This window comes from Corvus moneduloides, chromosome W, assembly GCF_009650955.1.
Source record: "Corvus moneduloides isolate bCorMon1 chromosome W, bCorMon1.pri, whole genome shotgun sequence".
Taxonomy (NCBI): Eukaryota; Metazoa; Chordata; class Aves; order Passeriformes; family Corvidae; genus Corvus; species Corvus moneduloides.
In genome coordinates this window covers 9,568,081-9,592,434 of record NC_045510.1, presented here as the reverse complement: position 1 = coordinate 9,592,434, position 24,354 = coordinate 9,568,081, and the positions used below count along the sequence as shown (strand labels likewise).

General features: G+C 43.2%; 1 protein-coding gene across 1 annotated transcript in view; it reads right to left on the bottom strand.

Annotated features, from left to right (window-relative positions):
- LOC116437367 (E3 ubiquitin-protein ligase UHRF2-like) overlaps nt 1-24,354 on the bottom strand; it is a 268,869-nt gene that overhangs the window by 970 nt on the left and 243,545 nt on the right. The window contains 4 exon segments of the mRNA XM_032095036.1: nt 795-893; nt 4,914-5,068; nt 5,448-5,571; nt 6,398-6,535. Coding sequence (XP_031950927.1) covers nt 795-893; nt 4,914-5,068; nt 5,448-5,571; nt 6,398-6,535 — 516 coding nt within the window.

Sequence of the window (24,354 nt, the reverse complement as noted above, 5' to 3'; positions counted from 1 at the left end):
GTAAGTATTCCACAGTTTCATTTCAAGATGTAGCTGAACATACAGGTGTATAGCATTTTATCTAACAATCCATAGCTATTTCATCTCTATAAGACTCAGTGTTTAAGCCTCATGAGTAGAATAAAATAGGTTTCAGACTACAGTATCTAAAATATGATTATGAATGTTGCCTTCTTTTTTTGCTTGTCTTTCCAAACTGCAGACAGTCCAAGCGTATAAGTTAAATATGAAAATTTTATGTGGGCCAATCTTTGCCCAAACAACAACACTGTCAGTCTATACCTTAAAACAGTAATTGTATGTTACTTAATAATTAGTCATTGATAACTTCAGATTCTATGCTTTGAAGTTGTTGCCATTAAACATTCTCCATGTTTTTTTCTATGACTCAGTATATAAACCCCCTCATAATACTTTACCTCTATGTAACAAGCAGCTCTTTGAAGGAGCAGTCTTGCTCTATTCTAATTTCTTAGCTACATAAAATTAATCTTATTGTACTAACATCTAGCTCTGGAACAAACCAATTGCAAGCATAGCTCTACTAATTACAAGGGAGTGATAAACTTGATACATCATGTCTATAAGAAATTATACTAAATACATTTCCACTTTTTTTTAGATAAAATGAAGATTAATTATATAGCAGCCACACAACTGGAAGCAAGCACGTTACATTTCTTGCTCTGACTCCTAGGCAATAATTATTGTCTTCCTAAAATATGTGCTGGTTTTGGTGATCAATGTCTCAGAGCCAAGAACACAGTCCAGAGCAATACAGGGATTATTCTTACTTTACAGATGTTGTGGAGACACTCTGTTGTCACTGGCTGGTAAACCAGCTCCTGACAGCAGACACACATAAAAGATTGTTCCAATTTCTTCAGGAAATTCTAGTATAGGACAAAAGAAGAGAAAAATAGAACTATTAGAGGCACATTCACAAATATGCAAACAAAAAGGTGCATTTTTAGTTAAAATTATTAAAGGTTTTTTAAAAGATAATTTGCCTAACTACTGCAATTATTACCTATATTTAAATTATAAATTCACAACCAAATTCACAAACCTAAACTGAGTAAAAAATTTGGCCTTCATAGCATTTGGTAAATGCAGAGATAGATTCATGAGATACTTGTTTAACATCCTTATTATTCCTCCCAAACTCACAGTTAGCATTGTCTAATAATGCTATAAAACTGCTAGGAGTTTTTAAATCCAATATTCAGTGTGATAGGACAGTTGGACATTGCAAAGATTGTTTACACTGAAACTTTTCTATTGCGACCATCATGTCTCAGTCCAAGTTACAAATTTCCTTCCAAAGCCTACCACAATTGCTCCTGTATTAAGGGACATTTACATAAAGACATTCCCACACCCTCTGCTATTACCTCTACCTGTCTTCTGCTCATTCCCTATATTGTTGATGTTCACAGCATCTTGTTCATTCTTATTTCCTCAGAAGCGAACCTCTATTGTGCTCAGTGCAAGGTATACATTTAATAAATTATGTTTATTGCATTAAAAAACTTTTGTAAGGCTCATCTTATATCCTTCACATCTATGAGAAGCAGTGTGGCTAACAAAGTATTTAGAAAGCAAGTCCATGAACAAATAATTTCCCTGCTTTTCATAGAATCATACAATGGCCTGGGTTGGAAGGCACCTTAAAGATCACCTTGTTCCAACCCCCCTATGTGAGGTATGCCCAGCCCCTGCCCTGGAGGGAGGCCTGCTGATAAGGAGATTGCATAACCTCCCAGCAAGATCCCCTTGGAAAAGGCAGCAGTTCTCGGTGAGGGTGAGAGAAAACAAGAACCGTGATCCTCTGGGAGACCCTATGTAGATTCTTTGTAACCCATTGGCTTCTACCCTCTCCCACCCACCCTTGTATCCCTATAAGATCTATCCTTCTCCCCCTTTGAGTGCAGCGAACTCGTCCCTAGCCTCCCCTTCACAGGGTGCGGACTAATAAAGCTGCCTCATGCGGAACTGCTAAACGAGCCTCTTGTCTCTCTCCTCCTGGTCTAGCCTGGGGTTTTCCTCGCAGAACTAGAGCTGAAATCACTCTTGCTGAAATCACTAGAGAGCTGACAGCCTGCTGAGACAGGCACCCCCTGCGGAGGCACCCCGGTGGCTGAGGGACCGCCGTAGACCTCTGGAAGACTGTCCCTTGCGGGACACTCTCTCTGGGTCAGTCACGGCTTCCTGGGTCTGAGCCACAGACCCCAACCCGGCTGCAATACCCCTACTATGGACAGAGATGCCACCCACTAGATCAGGTTGCTCAGAGCCCCATCCAACCTGGCCTTGAACACTTCCAGGGATGGGGCAGCCACAGCTTCTGTGGGCAACCTGTTCCAGTGTCTCACCACCCTCACAGTAAAGAATTTCTTCCCAACATCAAATCTAAATCTACCCTCTTTCAGTTTGAAGCCATTTCCCCTTGTCCTGTCACTACATCACTACATGCTCCTGTAAATAGTCTATCTCTATTTTTTTTTGTAGGCTTCCTTCAGGTACTGCAAGGCCACAATTAGGTCACCCTAAAACCTTATCTCTCTCCAGGCTGAACAAACCCAATTCACTCAGCCTTTCCTCATAGGAGAGGTGCTCCATCCATCTAATCATCTTGGTGGCCTCCTCTGGACTCACTCCAACAGGTTGATGTCCTTCCTGTGCTGGGGACCCCAGAGCTGGATGCAGTATTCCAGGTGGGGTCTTACCAGAGCAGAGCAGAGGGGCAGAATCACCTCCCTTGCCCTACTGGCCATGTTTCTTCTGATGAAGCCCAGGATGCAATGGGCTTTCTGTGCTGAAAGTACACATGGCCAGCTCACATCCAGCCTCTCCTCCACCAGCACCCCCAAGTCCTTCTCAGCAGGGCTGCTCTTGATCTGTTCATCCCCCAGCCTGTATCAATACTGGGGGTTATCTTGATATCTATTTTCTACAAGTCAGAGAACTAAGATTTTGAAGGTTATTTGGTTGTACATTATTATCAGTAAAAACAAAACAGAGAGCCCATCAAGCCTGATTCTTGGCACAATTCAGAGAATTTGGAAGCTAATAAATGTATTTAGTGATCATCGGTATAATTTTGCACATCAGTGATGGGAAAGTGATTGCTGCTGCTTTTCAAAGGGAAAGAAAAGTACCTTTTTCACTAAGAAATTCACCTCTGCACCTTCTGGAGGTATTTAATTGGTTTCTTGAGTCCTCACTGAAATAATCTGCAATAGGTAAAAGAACCTTACTGGTTTTCAGTCTTCTCAGAGCAACTCTGAAGAATGTGGGATAATTTTTGTGACATAAATTTTACACATACAAGCATACTCACTCCAGTATACAGTTATAAAAAGCAGATCTAAAGTTGCTCAAAAGATAGTTATTTTCAGTACTTTAAATAGTATTAGATTCATCTCAACTGAAAAATTATAATTAAAGTTGAATGGTTGTTTCAAGCATTAAGATCACACAGAATCACAGAATTAACTAGGTTGGAAAAGACCTTTGAGATCAAGTCCAACCTATGACCTAACACCTCCTCATCAACTAAACCATGGCACTGAGTGCCACATCAAGTCTTTTTTTAAACACGTCCAGGGGCAGTGACTCCACCACCTCCCTGGGCAGACAATTGCAGTGCCCAATCACTCTTTCAGTAAAGAATTTTTTCCTGATGTCTAACCTAAACTTCCCCTGGTGCAGCTTAAGACTGTGTCCTCTTGATCTCAGTGGTTGCCTGGGAAAAGAGACTGACCCCCACCTGACTACAAGTTCTTTTCAGGTAGTTGTAGAGAGTGATAAGGTCTCCCCTGAGCCTCCTTTTTTCCAGGCTAAACAACCCCAGCTCCCTCAGCCATTCTTCATAGGGCTTGCATTCCAGGCCCTTCACCAGCCTCGTTGCCCTCCTCTGGATGTGTTCAAGCATCTCAATGTCCTTCCTAAATTAAGGGGCCCAGAACTGGAAGGTTTATTTTTTCATTGCAGCTATCTAATGGTAGTTGTGTGATTCCCATTGGAATTTCTATATGGCTTTCACCACAGGCAATCAAAATTATGGGCAGGAAGCTATAGGAAAATAGCTTTCTAGTAACTGGATTTCTCTTAAGATAGTGTTTTCTTCTGCTTTAGAAACACACATCTACTGTATTTTGTCACATAAGTAAGTTGAAAGTCTGATTATTTGCAAACTCACCAGACAACTCACTGATAAACAAAACTTTACAGTATCAGCTCCTGTACAAGTACAGTAGTATTATAGCAATACTAGTACTGTAAGTGGAAGAACAAGGAGTTACCAGATGGTTTTTTCTGTCAAAGAAGCAAAGTAAATAGCCCCTTGAAATATGCAAATTAAGTCATTTATTGCATTCATTTTTAGGCATCCATTCTTCATCTAATGTTTTGTTCTTTCACTGACTTGATAGTGACCTTTACCATTCTGATACCTTGATTTATTTTTCTTCTGCAAAACAGCTAAAATAACTATGAATTGGAACATCAATAAAGCTAATTAATGCTCAAAGACATAATATTTTGTAGGATATTCCATCAGAGACTAATTAAAAAAGATCCACAGGTGTCTTCAAACTTGAACTATCCTTGCTATTTTCTTGACAACTGGGAAGTATTTCCTCTTTTGTACTTAAGGTTCTTTCTATAGTGAGTGAAATAATCTGCTAAACTTGAGTTAAAATATTTTCATTTGGTATCTAAGTCTCAATATAACAGTATTTCTTCTGTATCCTGAAGTGAATGAAATTACATGCCCCATCAGCTGTTTCTAAACAGATAGTATGTATTCAGCAATTTTAAGCAACCTAGATTTTAACAAAGCCTCATTTCTCCTAATTCTATATAAAGAAAGGTTAAAAATGAGTAATTTAAACATATTGCAAGCATACTGGTCCTTCCTTAAGAGAAGCAAGTACTTCATCCCACAATTTCTGGTTCATACAGTCTTCTTTAATCAGCCACTGCTGTTGCTTGGTCAGTTGGAAAGCTTCTCCTTTCTCTCCATCTCCCATTCTCATGGCTTTGGATGTATTTTTAGTCTCCTCTATACCTGTTGAAAATTATGACAAGATGCAGTAACAGTGGTGGTTTGAACTATTGAAAAGGGAAGACAAAATTATTTCTAGAAAGCTAAAACATGAATCACATCTATGTAATGATGCAATAAATCTCCGATTCAAATTGGCCAGATTTATTTTGAACTATAGATCATAATTACATAGAAGATTGTTCATATTTCTGTGAAGTTTAAGGAAAAGAAATCTTATACCTATGGAAGAACACCGTAAGATCCCCAGCTTCCCACTTTTATACTGAGCGCTTAACACACATTTGGATTCCAAATGACTTCCAACTTTCTTGTAGTTTTCATACTATTGGCTTATGTATAACTTGACAGAGCTCTAAGAGGTAAAATGAAATACCATCATCAATTGTCCTTTTATGGTTTCCATTATCCTGGCTGGTTGTCTCCTGTTTCCCACTTTGCTTCTTAACCTTAGCCTTTTTCTCTTTATTAGCCATGGCTTCCAAATAACCTTCTGGATACTAAAAAAAACATTAAAAACAGATTTAAAACAAAATCCAATGGCATCTGGAAATTCCTAAATACTGACAAGTTTATTTTCTAAAAGAATCGAAACCCCTATGACTACATATTGAAATAATATAAAAATATTTTTAAAACCCTATATAAACAGGAAAGCTTTTTAATTAATATATTTTTAGAAAGATGTAGTTAAGTTAAAGGATCTGATCTAGAATAGATTTTATTAAAAGACACCTTACATCCATAGCTACAGCTCTAACTACACAAATCAGAAAGCTAAAGTTGAAGATGATGTCATGTAGCAAAACAACCCATCCAAAGGAAATTATTGGCTTGCTGAGGAAAAAAAATACTACTTTCATTCTTCTCATCTGCCACAAATTTTGCAGTGCCTAAGTTCCTGCCTGAAATATGTTATCTGTAATAGTTCCTCAATAATAGGTTACAATTAGAGAAAAATACATAAAAACACATATTTTTTAAAATTCTAAGAAGAGACTCAACTACTGCAAGAGTTACTTTTATAAATCTTATCCCATGTAAGGATCACAAAATTGTATTCAGTTATTTCCTGATCCATATATACAGAATAATTTCCTGTTAACGCATAAAGCTTAATCAACAATTCTTTCTGCTTTGCAAATATCATAGTTTTTCAAATTAGAAATATTTCTAAAATATAAAAATATTTTTGTATTAGATCCTGCCTCGTTGTAGTATATGAAAAATAGCCCTGAAATTTTATTCACAGTCCTAGTTTTAAAATTTGAGATTCCATTTACTTGAACAGAATATCACAGCAACTTGGTGAACACTGATTCTGACCTGTACACTCAGACCCAGTTTCTTTGACCGTTCGATCCCTTCTGAAGTCCAAGGTGCGGGTTCAATATCATCTCTCCTCAGAAGATAGCGCCAAACTAAGAACCCACATTTCCCAATTTCTGGCCAATATTTTACCACCTAAGGATAAATAACAACATGCTTATATTTTTGCTATCACAGTAGATCATAGAATCATAGAATTATTTTGGTAGGAAGGGACCTTAAAGATCATCTAGTTACAACCCCCCTGCTATGGACAGGGATGCCACCCACTTGGTCAGGTTACTCAGGGCCCCATCCAACCTGGCCTTGAACATTTCTGGGGATGGGGCATCCACAACTTCTCTGGGCAACCTGTTCCAGTGCTTCACCACTGTGCTGGTTTTGCACAGCCTGGTTTTTGGTAGCGGGGGGGGCCACAGAGGTGGCTTCTGTGAGAAGCTGCTAGAAGCTTCCGCCATGTCCAGCAGAGCCAATCCTTGATGGCTCTGAAGATGGACATGCCGCTGGCCAAGCCTGGGCCAATGAGAGAGGTTGGTAATGCCTCTGTCATAACATATTTAAGAAGAAAATCAAAACAAAGTGGGCATGCACAGTTTTTTTTCTACCCAGAGGAGGAGGTGAGAACATGTGAGGGAAAATGACATGGAGACATCAAGGTCAATGGAGAACGAGGGGGAGAAGGTGCTCCAGGGGCCAAAGCTGAGATTCCTCTGCAGCCTGTGGTGATGACCATGGTGAAGCAGGTTGTCCCCCTGCAGCTCATGGAGGTCCATGGGGGATGCAGAGATCCACCCGCAGCCCGTGGGGGAGGTGCTCACGCCAGGAAAGGTGCTCATGCCGGAGCAGGTGGATGCCTGAAGGAGGCTGTGATCCAGTGGAAGACCCGCAGGAGAGAGGGGACCCCCGCTTCCAAGCTGGAGCAGCCTGTCCTTAGTGGACTGCACCCCGTGGAAGAGCAACCCACGCCGCAGCAGTTTTGGGAGGAATGTTTGCCTGTGGGAGGGACTCACACTGCAGCAGTTTTGGGAGGACTGCTGCTCATGAGATTTGGAGCCATGCTAGAGAAGTTCACAGACAACTGTCTCCTGTGGGAGGGACCCCACGGTGCAGCAGGGGAAGGACTCCTCTCCCTGAGCAGCAGAAGAAAACCTTGGGTGACAAACTGATCAAACTCCATACCCTGTCTCCCTGCGCTGTTGGTGGGAAGGAGGGAGGGGTTGGGGGAAAAAAGGTGTTTTTTAAGGGCTTTGTTTACTTCTCATTATCCTCCTCTGACTCTGTAATAAATTCACTTTGTAGCTCTAATCTGAGCCTGTTTTGCCCTTGAAGTGTTTTCTCCCAGTCCTTATCTCAACCCATGAACCCTTAGTTAATTTTTCTCTCCTCTGCCCAGCTGTGGCAGGGGAGGGTGAGCGAGCGGCTTTTGTGGGTGCCTGGCATTTGGCCAATGTCAAACCATGACAACCACCCTCTGAGTAAAGAAATTTTTCCTAACATCTAATCTAAACCTGCCCCTTTTTCAGTTTAAAACCGTTGCCTCTTGTCCTGTCACTATCTGCCCATATAAAAAGTCCCTCTCCCTTGTTTTTATAAGCTCCCTTAAGTTACTGAAAGGCTGCAATGAGGTCTGCCCGAAGCCTTCTCTTGTCCAGGCTGAACAACCCCAGTTCTCTGAGCCTGTCTTCATAGGATAGGTGCTCCAGCCCTCTGATCATCTTTGTGGCCTCCTTTGGACCTGCTCTAACAGGTCCACATATTTCTTTTGCTGGGGGCCCCAGAGCTGGACACTACTCAAGGTGAGGTCTCACAAGGGCACAGTAGAGGGGGAGAATCACCTCCTTCGACCTGCTGGCCACAACTCTTTTGATGCAGCCCAGGACGTGGTTGGCTTCCTGGGCTGCGAGCTCACACTGCTGGCTCATGTCCAGCTTTTTATCCATGAGAACCCTCAAGTCCTTCTTATCAGGGCTGCTTTCCATGACTTCCTCTCCCAGTCTGTACTCATGTCTGGGATTGCCCTGACCCAGGTGCAGCACCTTGCCCTTGGACTTGACCTTCATGAGGTTCTTGTGGGCCCACTTCTCAAACTTGTCCAGGTCCCCCTGGATGGCATTCCTTCCCTCTGTTGTGTCAACTGCACCGCTCAGCTTTGTGTCATCTGCAAGCTTGCTGAGGGTGCACTCAATCTCACTGTCTGTGTCATTGGGAAAGATATTAAAGAGCACCAGTCCCAAGACAGAGCCCTGAGGGGCACCACTCATCACCAGCCTCCAGCTGGACATAGAGCCATTGACCACAACTCTCTGGCTGCATCCATCCAGCCAATTCCTTATCCACTGAATAGTCCATACATCAAATTCATGTCTTCAGTTTGGAGATAAGGATGTCATGTGGGACTGTATTGAAGGCCTTACAGAAGCCTAGATAGACAACATTTGTTGGTCTTCCCTTGTCGACTGTTACTATCACTCCATCATAGAAGGCCACCAGATTAGTCAGGCACGATTTGCCCTTAACGAAGCTGTGCTAGCTGTCTCAGATCACCTCCTTGTCTTATGTGCCTTAGCATAGCTTCTAGGAGGATCTGTTCCATGATCTTCCTAGGAACAGGGGTGAGGCTCAGCAGTCTATTGTTCCTCAGGTCTTCCTTTCTCCCCTTTTTAAAAGTGGGAACAATGTTTCCCTTTTTCACATCACCAGGGACTTCACCTGACCACCATGACTTTTCAAATATGATGGACAGTGGCTTGGCAACTACGTCAGCCAGTTCCCTCAGGACCCTGGGATGCATCTCAACAGGCCCTGAGCCAAAGCTGACCTCTAGATGAACCTTCCAACCAAATGTGATATGTATCCGCTCATTATTGAAGTATTATTAGCAATATGATAAATGTATTGCTTTATTGGCGAAACATGTATTTACCTTTCTGTATATAGAAACTGGACTAGGCCACATCTTGACTTGTTTGGAGGTGTAGGATCAAAGACAATTCCCTTGGTTCCCCCTTGAGCCCTGGCCAGGCTTTGGGAGAAACCCAATAGGAGAATGAAACCAGATGTTCCTGCAGTAGAAGTAATGGTAGCTTGTTTATTCAACAATATAAAAGCTGGGCTTCTCTCACAGCAAAGTTAGGAAGCTTCATTGTCTGCAAAGATAGACACGCCACAAGATTTCCCAGTTACTGAGCGTGGCTCTCCAGTCCTTCACTGTGACAGCTTTCCCCATCTGATGTTTGTGGATCTAGATGAAGGGGTAAAGTATTAGGGTAACTGGTGATGTATCTTTCTTAATCGCTATAGGCAATCTTTTGTAGTAATGATTATGTGCATTGCTTATCTTATCCTTTTGTAATTCTTTGCTAATGCTTATGTGCATTGCTTAGTGTCTTGGATTAACAATGAAAGGTGTAACCAAAAGTATGTATTCTATTACCATCTACGTAAACTGTTAAAATAGGTGGAGCGGCGTTCTTTATCTTCTCCATGACTCAGCCCTGGTAACTCCCTCTGGGGAAGCAGCAGCCACCCTGGGAGGGCCATCTCCGCTAATGGGCCATCAAGGTCTCAGAGAATGAATCATAGAATTACATCATCCCATAGTGAGATGCCCCGCCCTGGGGGGAGGAACCAAACATTCCTACCTGGATATAATCTGAGGCCTGGAACACCACAAGAGCACTACCACTGGATTCCCAGAGGACGAAAGCCTGATAACCGCCACTGGACCTCCAGAGAAGGACCAGACCTTGCTACACACCACTTCGACAAAACCACATCCATCACTCCAATGGGACTGTAGCCACCATTTAATTGGGCTGTTACCACCACCCTGACCAACAGGGTGTCAGGTTGTATTCAGACTTTGTCAGTTTAAGCTGGTGTTTCTGTACTATTGCCTTTATTCTAATTTTCCTATTAAATTGTAGTTCTGGATTAGAATCTCTCACAAAATATTTGTGTGGAGTTAATCCCTCCCCTGGTTTGCTTTCGAACTAACACACTTGCCTTATCCTTTTGTGATTCCTTGCAGTTTTGCATTATAGTAAATTACACTATTCCTTAAATTAGCATCTGTGTCTTTGGTGCTGACCTTGCCCACCAGCAAAACAGCCCCATAGACTTGTGGCTATTCAGTTTCAAGTGGTCCTGAACCTGCTCTTCACATATAGTGGGAGAGACTTCACTCCCTTCCCCCTCCACAGAGGATCAGGGACTTGAGAGAAGTGGGAAGCCTGACTGACAGTGAAGACTGAGGTGAAGAACTCATTGAGTTCCTCAGTCTTCTCTGTATCAGTGGTCACCAGTTTTCCCTTCTTGCTTATTGGGGGGAGGTACATGTGGGAACAGTACCAAGCACCTGGAATCTTAACCAAGATTAGAACAAGAGAATATTGACCCTAGAGGGTCTGCCACTCTGTGAGTTCATTGAGCATGCTGTGGGAAATTACTTCAGTGGAAGACAAATTGTATGTGAGTATGATTTACCGTGTGTACTAGTTTGAAAGCAAACCAGTGAAAGACTCCAAGTCAGAACTACAATTTAATAGGAAAATTAAATGCAATAGTACAGAAACACTGACAGAGTCAGGATACAACCTGACACCCTGTTGGTCAAGGTGGTAGTAGCAGTCGGATTACATGCTGGCTGCAATCCTGTTGAAGTGATATATGTGGTTCTGTTGAAGCAGTGATCCTGTAGAAGGGTCTGGTGTTCCTCAAAAGATTCAGTGGTGGTTATGCAGCTCTTCTCCTCTGGGAATCCATTAGGAAAGGGCTGGGTGTGGTGTTTCAAACCTCAGATTATATCCAGGTAGGAATGCTTGGTTCCTCCCTCTGGGCAGAGCATATCACAATGGGATGATGTAATTTTATGTCATGCAGTGAGACTTGATGGCCCATTAACAGAAGATATCTCCTGGAGGGAGTTATCAGGGATGTGTCATGGAAGAGATAAAGAACACTGCCCCACCTGGTTTTAACATCTTATGAAGATAGTGACAGAATACATACTTTTGGTTACATCTTACATTGTAACCTAAGACACCGTGATTGAAAACAATCACATGCATAGAATGCTTGAGACATGTTTTTGTTACAAAATTAGCAGAGATCCTAGGGACCAATCAGAAGGGGGTTATTAATCGGTAACGAAATTAAAATAAAAGGGAACTCACATGGGAAAGAGAGGAGGAGAGAGAAAAAATAACACCAGTGAGCTCAACACTAGAACACTGTGTGTTTTTTCCCATCGCTGACATGTTAATTTTTTACATTTAGATTTTTCTTTGCATTTGATTTCATCACCAACATTTGGTGAGCCCCGATGTACAAACATATCAAAGACATGATACCAATGACGGGGGACTTTTTGGAGAACCACAATCCATCAGGGCTAAGTTGCCAGCACATCCTATAAAATTAGGACAGTGGTATTCTCTGGACGAAGAACCACTGGATTGTGTAGTCTAATATCATGGGACAGGGGGTTTCCCAGGAGCATCGGCTCTACTTAAAAGTGTTACAACAGATTTTCTGCACTGCAGAACATAAAATCTCTGACAAGCAATTAGAGCAACTTTTATTACTGGTTAAAGAACACTGTAACTGGTTTCCAAATGAGGGGAGCTTTGATGTTAAGGTGTGGGAATGTGTGTGGGAACATTTACGAAGACGTAAAGACTTAGGTTTTTTGATTCCTGGTTCAGTAATAATAATGTGGTGATTTCTCATGAATGCCTTAAAGTCCCTACATGTAACAGAGGCAGGAGATGATGAAAAGGATACTGATAATGAACCAGATGAGGATATATTACCATCAGCTCCTGTTACTCCTGAAAAGGAGCCAGCACTGTATCCTCCCTTAAAACAGCCCTTAGAATCCCCTTACCCCCCCTCCAGCATTTAGCGAAGAACCATTTGCACCTTATGTACCCCCCGCTGTCCCCCTGCCGTCCCCCCGCCCTCCCCCCACCCCCCCCCCATCTTGAAAAAGGATCCATCTCTCCCTGGCAATGCTCCACAATCGCAAGTGTTTACGGCACTGGAATGCTGTAAAAGGGAAGCATTATTGGAGGGTGATGTAACATCTTTTGCTTTTCCCGTGCTATATCGACCTCACCAACCCCCGATTCATGAGGGCCTTCTTTATAAAGTTTTTAAAGAATTATGAAAATCAATACAGGAAAATGGGCTTCAGAGCTCATGTACTGTTGGAGTTGTTGAGGTAGTGAGTAACTCCTATTTAATGACCCCCTGGGATTGGTTTAATCTATTAAAGACTGTATTAACACCAGCCCAGTATGGTCTATGGAAACTAGAATATCAAGAGTTAGCTGCTGTACAAGCTATGGAAAATATAATGAATGGAGTGGCTATTGGAATAAATATGTTAACTGGAACAGGGCAATATATCATAGCACAAACACAAACAAAGCAGAACAGACAGTTATTTGCTCAAGCCTCTCAGTTAGCTGTACGTGCCTGGAGAAGGATTCCAGAGGCAGGAAAAAACTGGCTCATTTGCATCAATTAGACAGGGACCACAGGAACCATATGCTTCCTTTATTGATAAATAAAAATAAATCAAAGACAAATTGATAATCCTGAGGCAGCAGACACGTTACTTATGCAGTTAGCATTTGAGAATGCTAATAGTGACTGTCAAGCAACTCTTTTGGCAGTAAAGGGAAAAGCATTGGCAAACATATCAAAGTCTGTCAAAACATTGGCACTGAATCTCATTGTGCCTTGGCCCTTGCTGCCACTCTTTCACAGATACAATTCTCAAAGGAACCACTGAAATGTTTTAATTGTGGCAAGGAAGGACAAATTAGTAAAATTGCCCAGAAAAAAGACAAAAACGAAAAGACAAACCTCTGTCGACACTGTGCCCTTGATGTTACAAAGGTTATCATTGGAGCAATCAATGCAAATCAAAATTTGACGCTTGCTGGGAAATGCCCTGGGGGGGGGGGGGCTCGAGGTCCGGCACCCCTCAAGTCTCCAGGGCCTCTCTCCTAACAGTGGGACCTCAGGAACAAAGCTGGCAATGGGCCAATGCAGAGTCACTGATTTATGCCCTGCAACATCAGGCAGCGTGAGCTTGGACTTGGCAGCTGCCTCAGAAACAATACTTAAAAATGCTAGTGAAATAGTGCTTGTTGATACTGGAGTTTGGGGACCTTTACCAGAAGGGATGGGAGGACTAATTTTGGGGAGATCTAGTTTCTCAAAACAAGGTATGTTCTTGTTACCAGGAGTGATTGATTTGGATTATCAGGGAGAAATTAAAGTGATGGTTAGGATTTTAACTGGTTATGCCATGATTGAAAAGGGACAAAGGATTGCACAAATATTACTTTTACCTTAATGGGTGCCTAATTCTCAAACAAACACCTGGGGACATGGAGGGCTTGGTAGTACCAACAGAATGATTAACTGGACTGCTGATATTACTAAGGATCAACCTCTGCTAACTATTTGGATTAAAGGAAGATCATTTACTGGGCTCATGGATATGGGTGCTGATGTTTCTATTATAGCTGAGCAAGACTGACCTCAGGAATGACCCTTAAGGCTGACACCCGCATCTATAGCAGGGGTAGGAGGAATACAAATTCCTTGGCAGAGTGTGCATTTGTTGCAAGTGCAGGGACCGGAAAAACAGATGGGCTGGATTCAACCTTTTGCTCTAAAAACGCCTACCAACTTCTGGGGGTGAGATCTCTTACAAATGTGGCAAATGTGAATAGTCACAGGAGAGACAAATTTGTCCTAACGGCCACTGAAAGAATCCCCCTACTCAAACGTCACTGCCTTAGGGAAAGAATCCTGTTTGGGTAGATCAGTGGCCCTTGAAAGGGGATAAGCTAATTAAGGCAAACCAACTAGTACTAGAACAATTACAGGCAGGACACATAGTTCCTTCTACTAGTCCCTGGAATACACCTATTTTTTTTGATCCCAAAGAAATCAGGAAAGTGGCATTTATTGCATGATTTATGGGCTATCAATGCAGTCATAAAACCTATGGGTGCCCTGCAGCCAGGCACCCCGAACCCTATTTTACTGCCCAGGGATTGGAACTTGATTGTTATTTACTTAAAAGACTGCTTTTTTACTATTCCTTTGCACCCTGAGGACTGTGAGCATTTTGCCTTTTCTGTCCCTTCAGTTAATAAATGCTGAACCCATGTGTCGATATCATTGGACAGTGCTTCCTCAGGGGATGATAAATAGCCCTACTATTTGCCAAATGTTTGTGGCCAATGCCCTGGCGCCTGTGCAGGCTCAATATTCTCAGAGCATCATTTATCATTATATGGATGATATTTTAGTTTTTGCACAGGATGATTCATATTTGCAAGATACTATTGAGTATCTCGTTCTTAATCTTACTCAGCATGGGCTACAAATTGTCCCTGAAAAAATTCAGAGAACCCCTCCTTGGAAGTATTTAGGATGGATACTGACTGAATGAAATGCGAAACCACAGCAATTAACTTTAAAGCCTGATGTCAAAACATTGAATGATTTTCAAAAGCTGTTGGGAGCAATTAACTGAGTAAGACCTATGCTAGGTTTAGCCACTCATCAATTAAAACATTTCTCTGCTCACTTGAAAGGACACCCTGATTTATCTTCTCCATGAACATTATCTGAAGAAGCTATTTGAGAATGAGATATAATTAGCTCACGAATCTCTACTGTAAAAGAGGGACAGAATTGCACCAGCTTTACCAGTTCCTTTGTTTTTGTTCCCTATTGCACCTTATCCCACAGTTTTAATAGAGCAAGTGCAGAGAGACAAAACTATTTACTTAGAATGGATTTTTTTACCAAGTACACCTAGGAAAACAATTACTACCCTGATAGAGCTCTATGCATCTTTAATTAAGAAGGACAGAACCCACATCGTGCAATTGACTGGATACGATCTGGAAGTTATCCATTTACCACTGTCTGTTGACAATTATGAGTATTTGTTACAAAATTCAGATATTTTTCATATAGCATTGGCAGATTTTGTAGGACAGATTTCTTTCTCTTTACCTGCCAGAGGTTAGGATTTTTCTTTTTTTTTCTTCTTTCTCTCAGGGAATTTTGTCCCATTTGTTGCCTAAGAGATGATAATGACCCGTACTTAAGAGACAAAAGAAGTGGCCAAGGTGGGGGGAAGGGTGCAGCTGGCTACTCTCTTATCTGGGGGGGGGGGAGGGTTTCTCTTGGGAAGGGCAGAGATACTGTGAGATTTTGGCTGGGGGGTGAGGGGCTGGGCTCAGCTCCTCTGGCTCTCTCGCTCTCCGATCGGAGGGGAACGGTCGCTGCTACTGCTAACTCAGACAGATGGTTTCACTCAACAGGTTGAACTTTGTGCAGCAGTGTTAGCTTTAACGACTTTTAAACAAGAAGCAGTCAATATAATTAGCGATTCTGAATATGTTGTTAATGTCATAACAAGAATACACTGAGATTTTATAAAGAAAGTCAGCCATAAGATATTGTCTGAGCTTTTTGTTCAATAAAGTCACTGAGAACAGAAAACATCCTCCTTTTGTCATTCATATACAGAGTCACACAAGTTTACCTGGTCCTATAGCAGAAGGGAATGCTAAAGTGGACAGCTTAACTGCAGCTACATTACAATTCGATTATGCCTGCTCATCTCATTCATTTTTTCAGCAGAATGAAGCAAGGCGGAGTAAGCAGTTTCACATTCCTTTGTCTCAGGCAAGAGATATCGTGCATGCTTGCCCAGACTGCCGGCAACTCCCTTCACATCCTTCCGCCCAGGAAGTTAATCCCCAAGGTCTACAGCCTAATGAGTTATGGCAGACTGATGTTACTCACATATATTCTTTTGGTAGTTTGAGGTTTGTTCCTGTTACCATTGATACATTTTTCAGCCTAATATATGCTTCTGCTCACATAGAGGAAAAAGGTAAAGACATCCGTAAGCATTGGACATGTTGCTTTGCTATTATGGGCCTGCCGAAGACTATAAAAACTGACAACAGCCCAGGTTATACTTCTAAAAATACTCAGGAATTCCTTCACCAGTGGAGCATGAAACATGTTGAGAAGGGGGTTGATCGATAGTTAACTCATGTAAGCACGAATTAACCATTAAGATGCGGAAGGTATCTTTTCAGCTTTATACCGGCTAGCGCTTGTATTTCAATGCCTTAGAAAGCCTCGAGCAGCCTTGAGAGGTAGCACGGGCAATCTAGCACTTCAGTAGCTCTAAAATCGGTACCTGAATCAGCTGCAGAGCAAATACCATCAGCAGAAGCAAAGAGGGAGAAATATAGCTCCCTGCTCGCTCAATTCCCTGCAGTTAGAAGCCTTCAAATGAGACAGACGACCAGAGATGTTTACAGGAAAGTAGCTGAGCTGAGAGAGAGCGTTTGCCTCCCCTCGACCATCTTTTATTCGGAGAAGGGGAAAGGGGAGGACTGGGGGCGGACCCGGGGTGACCGGCCAATGAGACACTGCTGAAGAGTCTGAGTTACATTTGGCTTTGCCCGCGCTTGGAACAAAGGAGCTATGAGCACATGTCTTTGGGAGAGGGGAGGGGAAGCTCAGAACAGGCAGCAACAATTCCCTATTTTTTTTTCTTTAAAGCTGGGTTGTAACTCTTAGTAACTTAAAAGTGCATAGAACACAGTAACAAAACAACAGTGCAAAATATAATTGTAATCTATCGTCCCTACACCTCGACAGTACCTAGGATGCCTTTAAACTAGTTCCCCAGTCAAAACTCAGGGGTTTAGTCAGGACATCTATGGTATGGAGTATCAGGACAAAGATTTACAAAATACAGTGCAAAAACCTGAGTGCAAAACAGTGCAACTTAACTTAAGGGATTAACATAAAGATCTGCAGTAGGGGGTTTACATGAAGGTGCAAAATCAGGATTCTTTTTACGGCGTCTCTTCCAGGAGGCAGTTTTAACCTCCTTAACTTTTGAGGAAGTGACATAAGGTTTTACCCACTTGCCTGGGATCCATCTCAGTCCTTGAGGGGTAGATACACTGGCATACCCACGTCCCCAAGTTACAAGTTTGTATGGTCCTTGGATTTTTTGAGTCTCTGGGTCCCGGATCAGGACTTCTGGATTTTCCTGCAGTTTCTGTCTCCTGGTGTTCTGGAAATGACGATAGATGGGAGGGTTTGGATCCTCAAAGGTGCCATTCAGGAAGTTTATAGTAAACAGTGCTTTGCTGAGTCTGAGGACAGGTGAGTTAAGTTTGGTGGTCCCTGATTGTTGTAGCAGCATTCGCTTGAGGGTTTGATGGGCACGTTCAACAATGCCTTGTCCAGTTGGGGAGTGAGGAATACCTGTAACATGTCGAAATCCCCACTGCTGACGAAAGTTTTTAAACTCCTGGGAGGTGTAGGCAGGTCCATTATCAGTTTTTATCTCCTCAGGTATACCGAGCACAGCAAAAGCTTGGACAAGATGTTTTTCAACATCCTTAGCCTTTTCACCTGCATGTGCAGAGGCATACATAGCACCAGAGAAGGTATCAATAGAAACATGAACGTATTTTAATCTCCCAAATTCAGGGAAATGTGTGACGTCCATTTGCCACACTTCACCACTATTAATGCCTCTGGGATTGACCCCCATGCCTAGTGATGGAAGCTGTAGCTTCTGGCAGTTGGGACATGTTGCCACTATTGCTTTTGCTTGTGTCCGCGACAGATGGAACATGCGGATAAGAGCAGGAATATTTTGATGGTACATGGCATGGCTCAATTTTGCTTGTTCAAAAACTTGGGGGAGCTTTGGTAAGTCGGCTGATAGAACTATGTCTGCTGGCATAGCCAGAGCATCAGCTCTACGATTGCCCTCCGCAATAAATCCTGGCAGGTTTGTATGTGACCTCACATGCATGACAAAATAGGGATGCTCTCTGTGGGAAACCAGATAAATTAATTTTGAGAGTAAATCATAAATTTTCTTGTTTGAGATTTCTTTTAGGAGAGCATGCTCAGCTCTAACAGTTACTCCAGCTACATATGCTGAGTCTGTGACCAAATTAAAGGGTTCTTTGAACCTCTCAAATGCTCTAACGACAGCTGCTAGTTCAGCTACTTGTGGTGATCCCTGGATTACCTCAATGTCAGATTCCCACTTTTGCGTCTTTGGATTTTTCCATGTGACCGCGGACTTTTTACTTTTTCCTGAGGCATCAGTAAAAACGGTAATCGCATCGAGGGGTTTTCTACTTTGAATTTCTCGAGGGATGAAAGAGAATGGTAGATTAAACATGTCATGTTTTGGGTAATGATTTGAGATTTGGCCTGAGTAACTATCTAATGCAAATTGTAAATTTATATTATTTTGGAGTAGGTGATCTAATGCGTCAGTTGTTACAGGTAAATAGATGCATGCAAAGTCACATCCTGCCAGGGTGCGGAGCCTTGCTCTACCCTTCATGATAATTTTTGCCATTAGTTCTTGTGGCTGTGTGATGGTTTTAGGAGGTTGGAGTGGAAGGAATACCCATTCAATTATGATGAGGGGTTCCTTCTGCTCTTTCTCCCACTGAAATATGAGGCCATGAAAGCGTGGTACCTTCCCTAGAATGACAAGCTTAAAGGGTAGGGAGGGCTGATACCTGTGCGCTTGTCTGGTGGAAATGAGCTCTTGTATCTTTTTGAGAGACTGCCTTGCCTCTTCTGTCAGGGATCTAGGGGATGCTGGACCGCCTTCCCCTTTTAACAGGTTTGCAATAGGAGCTACATCCTCTGTGGTGAGTCCTAACCAGGACCTTAAATACTTCAGTGTCCCACAGATCTGTTGCACTTCCTCTAATGTTTTTGGGTTATTATTAATGGTGACAGGTGTTGGGGTGATAGAGGTTTCTGTGATTTTGAGTCCGAGGTATTTCCAAGGGCTTGTTCTCTGCATTTTTTCAGGTTGTAATTCAAAGCCCTTGGCCTCTAGGGCCTCAACCACCATGTTAAGTGTCTGCTCGAGATACTGATTATTGGGAGCACACACCAGCACATCATCCATGTAATGCAGGATGATGGCTTTCTCTGCTTTGGCACGGATGGGAGATAGAATTTTAGCAATATACTCTTGGCAGAGAGTTGGGGAATTTTTCATACCTTGGGGAAGCACAAGCCAATGATAATGGTCCATGGGAGTTTCACGATTAAGAGATGGTACAGAAAATGCAAATCGGGGGGCATCTGCAGGGTGGAGTGGAATATGAAAGAAGCAATCTTTAATGTCAAGAACAGCTAAATGCCAATGTTGTGGGAGCATTGAAGGTGATGGCATACCTGGTTGAAGGGGTCCCATGTCTTCAATAACCTTATTAACTTCTCTAAGATCTTGGAGTAGCCTATATTTGTTCTTTGCCGGTTTTTGTATTACAAACACGGGTGTGTTCCATGGGCTGTTAGTTGGAACTATATTTCCTTTAGCCAATTGTTCAGCCACTAATGTTTTGAGTGCCTCTAAGTTTTCTTTTTTTAACGACCACTGGTTAACCCACACGGGTTCATCTGTTTTCCAAGTTAATTTATGTGGATGGCACTCTGCTTCAGTGGCCTGCAAGGGAAAATTTTGATGTCTAGGTGTGATATCAATTTTTGTTCCCCACTGAGACATGGCATCCCTTCCCCACAGGGTGAATTTGGTGTCTAGGACATACGGACGAAGTGTCGCTATTTGTCCTTCAGGACCTTCAATTTGGATGGTGTGTTTGGACTGCTTTGCAATTTGGGTACCTCCAATCCCTTGTATGATGCCCTGAGATTGCAATTCCCATTGCATAGGCCACTTATCAAATGGAATGACAGACACATCAGCACCTGTGTCTAACATTCCCATTATACTGATTTTATGTGATTTGTAACAGAGCTTACATTCTATTACAGGTTTGTTGTTTCCCAAAACCTCAGTCCAACAGATGGCTGGGATATGACCATCTGTGGGCAGGTATTTGGGCAGTGGAAAGGCCTGTGCAATGACTTGACCTTTAGGCATAAAATACGGTGGATATATACATTGTACCATTAGGTTAGAACACCCGTTCTGATCCACTTTCATCAGTGTGGGTGTAACCTCTATCCCAGCAGGTGTTTCCCGAGTGTCCCCAATAACAAAAAGGTATGTAAATTCTGGAATGTCGTCCACATTCTGGAATGAGATGGGTATTACAGTCTGTTTGTTGCTGTTGAAATGGTGTGCTTTATCACAGGTTACCTTAAACCTGAGTCCAGAAGTCCAAGTTGCTTTGTCTGCAGCCCTATTTATGTCTGAACGCGGAGCTGTTAGGACGCGTTGAGTCGCTAGTTTCCCTGCTGTTGACCTGGGGAAACAGTCTTTGGAGAGTTTTTATCAGCAGTTATAATTGCTCTGCAATTGCGAGCTACATGTCCCTTTTTCTGACAACGATAGCATACAAAGTTACCGCGCGATTGAATTTCTCCTGTACCTGTAACATTCTCCACAACCTCCCCAACCATCCCCACTTTTTTCAAAAAGGGATCAGCTGTGTTCAGCTGCACCTTCTTCGTACAGACTTCGAGGATGGATTCAACAGTAGGAGGAGGATACAGCGGGAGAGTGAGAATGACTTGTTTGCAAGCATCATTCGTATTAACTTGGAGAAGTTCGAGTAGGAGCGCTTGTTGGAGGTCAGGATTAGGGACCTGGGAAGAGACAGCTTCGTACAAACGGTTATAAAAGTGAATAATATTTTCATTTGGCGATTGCTTGATGGTGGTATAATGAGAATTAGGAGTTTGAGATGGCAATAATGTTAAGGCCTTTTCAGCAGCACGTGTGATTTCAGTAAGAACTGGACGAGGGATAAGCATTGCTTGTTTTTGAGGATTTGCCATATTATTGTCACCAGATAAAAGGTCTAATGTGATATAATTGTTTTCAAAATCCAGGTAATTATCTGGAGTTTGCCACAAAATTTTTAATAAATCAGATAAAATTATTTTCCATTGCTTTTTCCACACCATAAAATCACCAGGTGTGAGAAGAGTTTGCATTAATGTAAGTAAATCATGAGGTACAAGTAAGTGAGTTGCAAAAGTAGCACTTAAAAGGCTCTTAAAATAATTACTATGCATTCCAAACTCCTTAATTGCCTTGCACAAATCCTTAATATCAGAATAAGAAAGGGGTTTCCAGTCAGGGTTAGCTCCATTGCTAGTACAAGAGAGTGTAGCAGAAGCAGTTGGAGTTACTTCCTGGTAGCCATGGGTTCCCGGATTGAGAGGGGCAGTCACAGGACTGTGGGAACCTGGGGCGGGACAATGGGAAGCAGGGGCGGGGAGTGGAGGGGCAGGGGCGGGGAGTGGAGGCGGGGACACGGCCGGAGGAGGGGAGGGGTCGGGGGCGGGGTTGTGGGAGGCAGGGGCGGCACTTGAGCCGTGGGCGGGAACAGAGGGAGGGGTGAAACACGACGCTGTGGGGGCGGGGTCAGGGTGTGACGCGAGAGTGGGAGGGGATGGGGACAAGAAGGGATTTGTGGGATGGGGGAGAAAGGGATTGTGGGAGGTGTAGTTTGGAGAGGAAGGACCATTGCGTCCGCCATTACTGGAGACAAACAAACTGGGAGAAACGCGGTTGGGGGGAAGGGTTTTTTCCTGGCCTGCGAGCACGTGGCAATGGCCGTCCCTGGGAACAAAGAGATCGGGGGAGAAGGGGTTTTTACGCGCGCTTGAAACATGAGGGCTAGAAACTGGGGAAAAGGGAGTGGAGAAAAGGGGTCGGGAAGGTCCTGGGATGGGCTCCGGATTCCCATCCAAGGCAGGGTGCTGAGGAAACACGGGTGAGCCAGGAGGACGATAGCTCTCCTGTGCTGAGAAGCAGTCTGCTCTAGCTGTGTTTTCCAGCGTAGGGGAAGAGGGGTCCGGGACACAGGGGTTGGAAGAGGGTATAAGGGAATTAACAGGGGGGTTTTGCAGAGGCTTTTCATGTACTGCCTTTTTATCCGGCAAAGTATAACTTAGTAACAGGAGAGGAAAGAATTTTGAAACTGTTTCATCTCCTGCACGCCTCAGAGAGGAGAGTTTTCTCCCCACCTTATCCCAAAATTCAGCAGATCTTATGTCTTCGGAGGTCAGATTAGGAAAGTACTGAAAAAGCCATTGTACAAAAGACTGAATTAGATTTTTAGGGTATTTATGCCCAGTTAAAGAAAGGTAACTTTGAACTTGGTGGTATATTTCTCTATGGTGTGCAGAAACTTCAGATCCCATTATAAATGCACCACCAAACCTCAACCCCAACTCGCCAAAAAGGAGGAAAAAAAAAGAGAAAGTTTGCACCGGCACCAGCTTAAGACAGGAGCCCCTAAACCAGCAGGGAAATACTCACCAGAATTCTGGATTTATCACAGGAAAGCAGGTCCGGAGAAAAAAAAAACGCGAGAAGGGTCTTCTGCTTTCCAGCCGTTCCCTCGCCACGTGGCGTGGGGGAGGGTACAGGCTGAGGCTCTGGGCTCGATGTTACACAAAAAGTAACACCTCGCCACACAGAGCTGGCACAGCAGGACGTGCAGAGCTAACTCCAGCAGACACAGCTGCCGGGACACCCTGAAAATCTCTCAGAACCGGAGTTCAGAGATAGCACGCTGGGCGCCAAATGCGGAAGGTATCTTTTCAGCTTTATACCGGCTAGCGCTTGTATTTCAATGCCTTAGAAAGCCTCGAGCAGCCTTGAGAGGTAGCACGGGCAATCTAGCACTTTAGTAGCTCTAAAATCGGTACCTGAATCAGCTGCAGAGCAAATACCATCAGCAGAAGCAAAGAGGGAGAAATATAGCTCCCTGCTCGCTCAATTCCCTGCAGTTAGAAGCCTTCAAATGAGACAGACGACCAGAGATGTTTACAGGAAAGTAGCTGAGCTGAGAGAGAGCGTTTGCCTCCCCTCGACCATCTTTTATTCGGAGAAGGGGAAAGGGGAGGACTGGGGGTGGACCCGGGGTGACCGGCCAATGAGACACTGCTGAAGAGTCTGAGTTACATTTGGCTTTGCCCGCGCTTGGAACAAAGGAGCTATGAGCACATGTCTTTGGGAGAGGGGAGGGGAAGCTCAGAACAGGCAGCAACATTAAGAGACAGCAAATCTTAATCACAAAACCTAAGAAGCAGGATTCGCCTTAATCTTGTCAAGATAAGAGGAACAGGATCTTATGAAAACCAGCACAGAAACCACTGAATCATTCTACAAAGGACTGCACATGCTCCAGAAAGAAAGGTGAAAAGTGCATTGTGACGAAGACTACTGATCTTCATCAGAAAGACCCCCGAGGATGAAGAGGAGCCTTCCTCAGTGCAACCACCAGGGTACATAGACCATGCGTGGCATGTATGCTAATGATATTAATGACTTCCGAGAAGTAATTTGTATAACTACTCCTATCCCAAGGAATGTGATGAATATTCATAAATTATACCCATAATACTGGGCTGTATGGAGTGCTGTGTGTGTGTTAGGAGGAGCCATCCCCCACGCACCCGGCACCGAATAAAGCAAATACCCGCTTCTTGGACTCTGTCTCTGAAGTGTCTCTTGGCCCGGTTTGGGGTGATTCAATGTTACGGGCATTCCATATAATCCCCAGGGCCAAGCCATGATAGAATGATGTCATTTAACACTTAAGTGCATGTTATTAAAACAAAAAAGGGGGAATATGGCTCCTCAAGAACAATTAGATAATGCACTTTATTTACACTAAAATTTTTGAAAGCAGATCACCAATCTTGATCCCCAGCAGAGCGACACTGCTCTGAAGGTCTGCGTGTGCAGAACCAATTTCCAAAAGTTTTATATAAGGATCCACACTTGGGTGTGCGATGGCAAGGCCCAACAGATTTGCTAACATGGGGGAGAGGGTATGCATGTGTTCTATCACCAACAGGTCCAGAGTGGTTACCTGCTTGTCTGGTAAAACCATACCATGAGCTAT